The 8,706-nt window shown below is 50.1% G+C and overlaps 2 protein-coding genes across 3 annotated transcripts in view; both read right to left on the bottom strand.

Moving 5' to 3' along the window:
* The window catches only part of LIM2 (lens intrinsic membrane protein 2, 19kDa), an 8,462-nt gene extending 1,830 nt beyond the window's left edge, over positions 1-6,632 (bottom strand). The window contains exons 1-3 of one of the 2 annotated variants that reach the window (XM_011946244.1): positions 6,597-6,632; positions 5,931-6,111; positions 774-923 (exon numbers count right to left, since the gene is read on the bottom strand). In XM_011946244.1, coding sequence (XP_011801634.1) covers positions 774-923; positions 5,931-6,105 — 325 coding nt within the window. In that variant the 5' untranslated portion in view covers positions 6,106-6,111; positions 6,597-6,632. Of the gene's footprint in view, positions 1-773; positions 924-5,804; positions 6,112-6,596 lie in introns of both variants that reach the window. The other variant, XM_011946243.1, reaches the window with a different exon arrangement.
* Positions 6,633-7,563: 931 nt separating this feature from the next.
* The window catches only part of LOC105514840 (chromosome unknown open reading frame, human C19orf84), a 6,195-nt gene continuing 5,052 nt past the window's right edge, over positions 7,564-8,706 (bottom strand). The window contains exon 3 of the mRNA XM_011946495.1: positions 7,564-8,092. Coding sequence (XP_011801885.1) covers positions 7,564-8,092 — 529 coding nt within the window. The remainder of the gene's footprint in view (positions 8,093-8,706) is intronic.

Below are 8,706 nucleotides of genomic sequence, written 5' to 3'. Positions count from 1 at the left end.
AAAAAAAAAAAAAAAAAAGAAAGAAAGAAAGACCAACCATGATATTAGAGGGTTGGGGCTCTGAACAACTTCATATCGGGGAAGAAAGGAAGCTGGAAACTGAGTTCCATCAATGGTCAACGATTCAATCAGTCATGCCTATTTAACAAGACTCCAATGAAACCTCTGGACACTGAAGCTCAATGGCGCTCCCTATCGGTGAAAACATCTGTGTGCTGGGAGGGTGAACCCTGGCTCCACAGGAAGAAGGCTTGGAAGCTCTGCATTTTGGGTTCTCCTAGACTCTGCCCCCTGTGTCTCTTCATTTGCTTGGGCCTGAGTTTTGTCCTCTATAATGAAACTATAACTGGAAGTATAGCACTTTCCTGCATTCTGTGAGTTATTCCAGCAAATTTTTGAATCTGAGTGGGTCTTGGGAACCTCCTAGTTTGTAGCCAGTGGATCAAAAGCATGGGTTGCCCAGGCACCCTGCTTGCAGCTTGTAGCTGAGGTGGAGGCAGTCTTGCTAAGGACTGTGGTCTTAACCTGTGGAGTCAAACACAAATTTTAGGTGATTAGTGCCAGAACTGAATTGTAGTACACCAGCTAATGTCAGAATAGACCGGAACTAGAAATAGTCATGAGGTTGGTTTTGGGTGTGGGGATGGGATTAAGGTGGGGTGGGGTTGAGTGTAAGGAGGAGTAAGGGGTGAGAATGGTGTTGAGGGGTGGGGACAGATTGGGGTTTGAGATGACAGCGAGGAGAGGGGTAGGGAGAGGGCGGGCTTACTCACTTGAGGCAAAAAACATGATGCCAGCAGAGAAGGGCCGGGAGATGCGGGAGAAGGTAGGCTGATGAGTGAAGGCCATGATGCCCATGATGATGCCGGAGGTGGCGCATAGGGCAGACAGGATCATGAAGGCCCGGGTGGCATTCCAGTATGCTGTGGGAGCACCCCATGGTCACTCCCACGCCTCCCCTGCTCTAAGTGAGAGATGCTGCTACCTCTGAGATGAAAATGCCTTGCCCCTTTCCATATCCCTAACCCAGCTTCCCTTCTTTGCAAATGCCCTCTTCTTCACCTGGCAAACTCCTACTCATCCTGCAAAGCCTATCTCCCATGACCCCTCCTCTAGGAAGCATCTCCCCACCCCTCAGTCATCATCTTTACCCACGGCTAAGAGTTGTGACTCTCTTTGTCTGTCTCCCCCTCCAGCCTGATTGCTCCTTGAGGACAGGCACTGGGTTGGTTCTGTGTCATAAACACCCCCACCACAATTTGGTTTGCATTCTGGCCTCGGGAAATGTTTGTTGAATGAATGAATGAATGAATGAATGCTGATTGCCTATATTTTCCTGCTAATTACTATTCTCTCTCACATTTCTTTCATTTTTTTTTTTCTTTTTTTTTTTTGAGACTGAGTCTTCCTCTGTCACCCAGGCTGAAGTGCAGTGGCACAATCTCAGCTCCCTGTAGCCTCCGCCTCTGGGGTTCAAACAATTCTCCTGCCTCAGGGTCCTAATTATCTGGGACTACAGGTGCACACTACCACGCCTGGATAAGTTTTGTATTTTTATTAGAGATAGGGTTTTGCCATGTTGGCCAGGCTGGTCTCGAACTCCTGGCCTCAAGTGATCCACCTGCCTTGGCCTCCCAAAGTGCTGAGATTACAGGCGTGAGGCACTGCACCCAGCCTACTCTTTCATTTCTTTTATACTACTTGCTTATATCTGAAAATGTCCTATTTACTTGTTTTTAACTTATTTATAATGTCTGTCTCTTCTCAGTAAATCCTTAGCTCTGCAAGGACAAGGGCCTTGCTGTCTCATTCACCACTGGGTCCCCAGCACCTAGCACCTGGTGCATAATAGGTGCTCGATAAATGCGTGAAATGAATGAGTGTTGAGCACTGGGGCCATTCTTCTCTTGTGCTTTGCCCAGTGCTGGCCCCTCAGGAGATGCTGTGGGAAAGATAATAATAATCTCTTCCTCCTTTGGCAATAGCTAACTCTGCGCCAGGCTCACTACCCAGGTGTGATGTTATTTGTTCCTCCAGACTCCTATTCTATAAGCACCATTTTTATTCTTATGTTTCAAGTGAAGAAATGGAGACCCAGAGAAGTAAAGTGACTTGCCCAAGGTTTCACAATTAGAAACAGGGCTGGAGTCGGAATCCAAGCTCCAAGGCCCGTGCTCCTAACTGCTTGGCTATTCTGTCTGCTGGAGCACCCAGGAAAATGGTATACCTCAAACCTTGCATCTTGCCGTTGAAAAGTAAAAAGTCTAGGATCTTTGTAAAACCCCGTCTTTTGTCTTGTAGAAGCCTCAGTGAGAGAAATTCCTGACAGGTTCTCTATGGATTTTTTTTTTTTTTTTTTTTTTTTTTGAGACGGAGTCTCGCTCTGTCGCCCGGGCTGGAGTGCGGTGGCCAGATCTCAGCTCACTGCAAGCTCCGCCTCCTGGGTTCACGCCATTCTCCTGCCTCAGCCTCCCGAGTAGCTGGGACTACAGGCGCCCACCACGTCGCCCGGCTAGGTTTTTTTGGTATTTTTAGTAGAGACGGGGTTTCACTGTGTTAGCCAGGAGGGTCTTGATCTCCTGACCTCGTGATCCGCCCATCTCGGCCTCCCAAAGTGCTGGGATTACAGGCTTGAGCCACCGCACCCGGCCTCTATGGATATTTTTATGGGTTGAGTTATATCTTTCTGTCCCCTGCTCCAAATTTTTATGTTGAAATTGTGACTAGTGCCTTAGAATGGTACCTTATTTGGCAATAGAGTCTTTGCAAATATAATTAGTTAGGAAGAGATCACGCTAGAGGAGGGTGAGACTCTAATCCAAAGACTGGGCTGGGTCTGGTGGCTCCTGCCAGTGTAATCCCAGCACTTTGGGAGGCCAAGGCCGGTGGATCACCTGAGGTCGGGAGTTCGAGACCAGCCTGGTCAACATGGTGAAACCCCATCTCCACTAAAAATACAAAAATTAGCCAGGCGTGATGGTGGGCGCCTGTAATCCCAGCTACTCGGGAAGCTGAGGCAGGAGAGTCACTTGAACCCGGGAGGTGGAGGTTGTAGTGAGCCAAGATCATGCCACTGCCCTCCAGCCTGAGCGGCAGAACAAAACTCCATCTCAAAAACAAAACAAAACATAAAACAAAGACTGCCGTCCTTATAAAAAGAGGAATCTGGACACAAGACACGCTTTCAGGAAAAATGCCATGTGTGAAGAAGGCAAAAATTGGAGTAATGCATCTCCAAACCAAGGAACACCAAAGATTCCCAGAAAATCACCAGAAGCCAGGGAGGGAGGGACGTGGAACAGATTCTCCCTCACACGCCTCAGAAAGAAGTGATTTCGCTCACATCTTCATCTAGGCCTCAGTACTGTGAGAAAACACATTGCTCTTGTTCAAGCCACCTGGTGTGTGGGACTTTGTTACGGCACCCCTAGTACACTAATTCCGGCCGGTCACAGGGTCTCAGACCCGGAATCCTAGCACTTTGGGAGGCTGAGGCAGGAGGATTGCTTGAAGCCAGGAGGGTTTCTTTTTAAGTATTTCTTGTATCTTCTTATTTTTTGAGACAGGGTCTTGCTCTGTCACTCAGGCTGGAGTGCAGTGGCTCCATCTTAGCTCACTACAGCCTCGAACTTCTGGGCTCAAGTGATCTTCCCACTTCAGCCTTCTGAGCAGCTGGGGCCAGGGGAGCACACCACCATGCCTAGCTAATTTTTTATTTTTTGTTGAGATGGGATCTCCCTACGTTGCACAGGCTGGTCTCAAACTCCTGGACTCAAGCGATCCTCCTACCTCAGCTCCCGAAGTACTGGGATTACAGGCTGAGCCACCCTGTCCATCCGAAGCCGGGAGTTTGAAACAAGCCCGGGCAATACAGCCAGATGCTCTCTCTACAAAAATCAAATCAAATGAAATAATGAGGCTGAGTGTGGTGGCTTACAGCTGTAATCCCAGCACTTTGGAAGACCAAGGCGAGTGGATCACCTGAGGTCAGGAGGAGTTCAAGACCAGCCTGGCCAACATGGTGAAACCCTGTCTCTTACCAAAAATACAAAAATTAGCCAGGCATGGTTGTGGGGGCCTATAATCCCAGCTACTTGGGAGGCTGAGGCAAGGAGAATTGCTTGAACCCAGGAGGCAGAGGTTGCAGTGAGCCGAGATAGCGCCATTACCAGAGCGAGAGTCTGTCTCAAACAAAATACAACAAAACAAAAACAGACAAACAAAAAACCCGAAGACCTTCACCAAGCCTCCCTGTCTCCTGCATCCCTGGCAGAGATAAGACAGAAAGGTGGCTCAGGGCTGTCCCTCGGGGAATTCCCAGCCTGAAGCAGGAGAAATGTAGAAGCGTCACAGATGAGACAGCCAGAAATGAGAAGGATGTGTGGAGTCAGGCAGATGGGACTCTGAAGCTGGTGGCCCAAGGCAAGTCTTTCCACTTCTCCCTGCCTCAGTCTACCCCTCCAGCAAACAGGCATCATCCTGCCTCTCTCTCAGGGCTGGCTCAGGGAGAAATGGGTGGGCGTGCCTGTCACGTCCAGCACTCAGTGGGGCTTAGCTCTTCCTCTCAACTACTCAAGAGGATGTTTGAATTTTGAGGTCACATCTCATGTCTCACTCTTACATACAATTGAACTGCCCTTACATGTAAAGTGCTTAGAATAGCACATAGAGCATAGTAAGCACTCAATTAATGCCAGGTATTATTAATACTATTACTAGTAGTAATACACAATATATTATATAGTATTAATTAATTTTCATTTATTTATTTTATTTTTCAGACAGAGCCTTTGTTTGTCGTCCAGGCTGGAGTGTAGTGGCACCTTCTGGGTCCACAGCAATCTCCACCTCTCGGGTTCAAGCTATTCTCCTGCCTCAGCCTCCTGAGTAGCTGGGATTACAGGTGTGCACCACCATGCCTGGCTAATTCTTGTGTTTTTAGTAGAGACCGGGTTTCACCTCTTTTGCCAGGCTAATCTCGAACTCCTGACCTCAGGTGATCCACCCACCTCGGCCTCCCAAAGTACTGGAATTACAGGTGTGAGCCACCACATCTGGCCAAACTTATTAATATAGTATATAATAAGTGTGCAATATAATATTCTCTACTTTATATGTTTATTATAATATATTGTATAATATATGAACTATTAATTGATTATATTATATGTAGCATAATATATACTATTTATTAGATAATGAATGTGTAATATAATGCATTTTACATCTTACATACAATATATGTGCATTATTTATTATATAATATGTAGCATATTATATACAATATATTATGTATTAGTAATTTATTATATAATAAAGGTACATGTATAATACCCTATATTGTATATTAATTTATTAATGTATATATGTAGTTACATATATTATACATAAGTTATATGTAATAATATAAATTACGTATATTATACATAATGTAGTATATACTAACTTAATATATTATAGATGTTATGCAGCATGCGCTATACTATATATCTCTATGTATCTCTCTATCTATGGCCTGGTACATTATAAGTAGGCAAAAATACTTTATGCTACATTATGCAGTATTTAGCAAATTCAGGGCCCATATTTCTTCTGTATCCCCTGGTACCTAACATAGTTCTTGGTCCATCGCAGATATTTAGAAAATGCTGTTTCGTGACACTATCCCCAGTTGCTGTGCATGACACCTTTGAGGCGTCAGGAAATGCCACCTCTCCCAACTTAACCTGCAAACCAGCACCCCGTGTAACTGCAGCTAGAAAGCAACCCTGCAGTACCAGTTCTGCCCCCTCCGTGTGAGTGACCTTGGGTTGCTCCCTTTCCCTCTTTCAGCCGCAGAGTTCTCCATCTGGAATACAGGTGTCCTTGGGCCCTGAGGTCCGCCCTGCTCTTTCCCCAGGCGCGGCCCGGACCCTGGCCGGGGGGCTCACCGATGCTGTCTGTCTGCAGGTAACACTTGCTGCCCAGGCAGTACCGCCACAGGCCCTGGTGGGCGAAGGACCCTGACAGCCGGTACTGCATCCAGTGGTCTGTTGCCGTGGCCACCACCAGCAGGATGGTCCCCACCCAGGCACAGAACAGGCCACCACCCATGAAGCTGTACATGGTGATCTGCGGGGAAGGGGAGAGATGGGGTTGGGAGCTGGATTCCTGGGACTTGATGGAGGAAGGGAACTGGGGGAAGAGAGGGCTCAGGAGTGGGATGCCAGGTGCTTGGGAGAAGGAGATGGAGACCTAGACACCTGGGTCCTGGGGAAGGAAGGGACTGGGGGCCCGGACTCCTGGGTCTGAGGGAGGAGGATGGTAGGGATCCTGGAAAGATGACAGGGAGGAGGGGCTGGGTTCTTGGAGCCTGGCGTCCTGGGGAAGAGAAGGCCGGGGACCTGGACTTCCAGGTTCTGAGCAAAGAATAGCTTGGAGGCCTAGATGAGTCCTAGGTGAGGAGGGGCCCAGGGGCCTGGATTCCTGGGTGCTGGGTAAGGAAGGGGCTAGGGGCCAGGGGGTGGACACCAGGTCCTGGGAGAAGGAGGAGCTGGGACTCTAGACTCCTGGGACTTGGGGAAAAGGGGGCTACGGGTCCCATGCTTGGTGCCTACCTGAGTGGCAGAGCCTGCCCGAGCCCTCCTTCTGCCACGGCCCCTCTGTGCAGACTGAGCTGAGCCTGGTCACTGGCCTCTTGGCCCCCATAGGTTCCCCAAATCCCTTAAGCCTCCCTACACAATGGTCCCACGATCCAGCAGCTTCCAGCAATCAGAAATGCAGCGGTGGCAGAGGCTTCAAATGGAATTTGCTGAAGCAGGCATCCAGGGGACTCCCTACCCCCAGCCCCTGCTCACTGACCTCTGTGACCCTCCCCTGGACCCACTACCTTGTAGCCAGCCTTGCTCACAGCAACCCTGGCTTTGTCCGAGCTGTGTAAGCACACACACGCAGACACACACGCAAGATACAGGGAGAGTCACACATTTATTGTTTATTCTTCATGGGGATGGACACAGAGCTGTGGCTAAGGTTGAGGATGGGGCTCTTTGGAGCTGTAGATTCAGAGGACATTAAAGATGGGCTGAGGTACATAGGGAATGAGGAGAAAGGGGTTGGTAACGAGGGTGGGTTTGGGTTGAGGCGCAGAAGTGGAGTTGGGACTGGTGACAGGGATGGGAATGAATGGGTTTGGGAATAGGGATTGACAGTGGGGAGGAGAGGCTGGTAGGAGTGGCTTTGGGGTTAGGGAGAGGGTAGGGGATGGGGCTCGGGGAACCCTGGGGATTGAGAATGAGGTAAGGATTGTGGTTGTGGTTGGGGATGGCGTTGGGAATGGGGTTGAGGCATCAAGGAGACAGGCCTGGGTATGAGGTTTAGGGTTTTCTTCTGGCTTGGGATTCAGGTGACTTAGGTCAGGTTCACCAAGTGGCTCACAGGAGCTACTCCTGGGACTATGGTTTTGGGAAGAGGGGAGGATGGAAGATGTTTCTTGGGGTTCTTCTGAGAGGCCTGAGGTCACTCCGGGCCCCAGGAAAACCCTCCTGGGTGACTGCAATCTCAGGTGCTGGACCCTCCAGGGTTCTAGTACTCTGTCTCCCAGTCCTCAGCGGCCGGTGGTGTTTCCAGGGGTGGCTCTGGACCTCGAGCTTCCTTCTTCCCATCCTGGGCAGGCAGTGTTGGTGCTGATGGCAGCGTCATTGGTGGGGTCCTGGGGCCAGCCCCAGGGACCCCCGCCCGACCCCTCTCTGGCTGCTCAGCTCTCCCGAGGCCTCCTCGTCGATGTGGGCCCCGGCCCCAGCCTGGCCTGTGCCTGACTTCCCAGCCCCCGCGTCCCCTGGGAGGCCTCCTGACTGCGCCCGGCTGAGTGTGGCCTGCCTGGAGGCAGCAGGAGCAAGAGGGCAAGGACTGTTGGAAGGTGTAGGTCCCCAGCAGGGCGCTGTGCAGGAGGCAGGAGAGGGTGTCCAGGCGTATGGGCACGGTGACAGAGGCCACGCTCTCCGGGAGCCCCAGGTGGGCGGGGTCTGTGGAGCTCAGGAGCCAGGGTGGCGGGGTTGGGACAGGCGCAGGGGGCCATGGCTCAGTCCCAGATGACGGCAGGGACAGGTTGTTCCTAGAACAAAAAGACAGGTCAGTGGGGCTCAGCGTCTCCCTACTTCCTTGTTTCTCGCTGCCAGGCTGTCTCTGCACCTCTGCGGAAGGCAGCCATCTCTCCGTCCTCTGTGCCCACCTGTGACTTCCTCTCCCGCTTCTCTCTCTCTTTGTGTTTCTAACCCGGGTCTCTCTAGAGAAACAGACAGCTCTGCCATGAACTGCAGCATCAGACAGAACTCAGTTCCAGTTCCTGGCCGCCTCGCTTTTGGTGGTGTATCTTTGGACAAACCATTTTCCTATTCCAAACCTTAACTTGTTTAGAGTCAAAGATGGCTTTGGATCGTATCAAAGGCACGAATAACAGGGCTGGGTCTGGTAAGTGCTAAAACAGTGGACAGCCACGATTTCTCCAGCCTTCTGGGGATCCCTGGAGTCTTCACATTTCTTGGTTTATTCTTGGAAATTTCTGTTCGATGAGTATCTATTTCTAGCTCTTTTTCTTTTCTTTTCTTTTTTTTTTAAAGACGGAGTTTCGCTCTTGTTGCCCAGACTGGAGTGCAATGGCTGATCTTGGCTCACCGCAACCTCCGCCTCTCGGGTTCAAGCGATTCTCCTGCCTCAGCCTCCCGAATA

Source organism: Colobus angolensis, unplaced genomic scaffold, assembly GCF_000951035.1.
Source record: "Colobus angolensis palliatus isolate OR3802 unplaced genomic scaffold, Cang.pa_1.0 Scaffold25, whole genome shotgun sequence".
Lineage (NCBI taxonomy): Eukaryota > Metazoa > Chordata > Mammalia > Primates > Cercopithecidae > Colobus > Colobus angolensis.
Note: the sequence above shows the minus strand (reverse complement) of the source record. Positions and strands in the feature narration are given on the sequence as shown.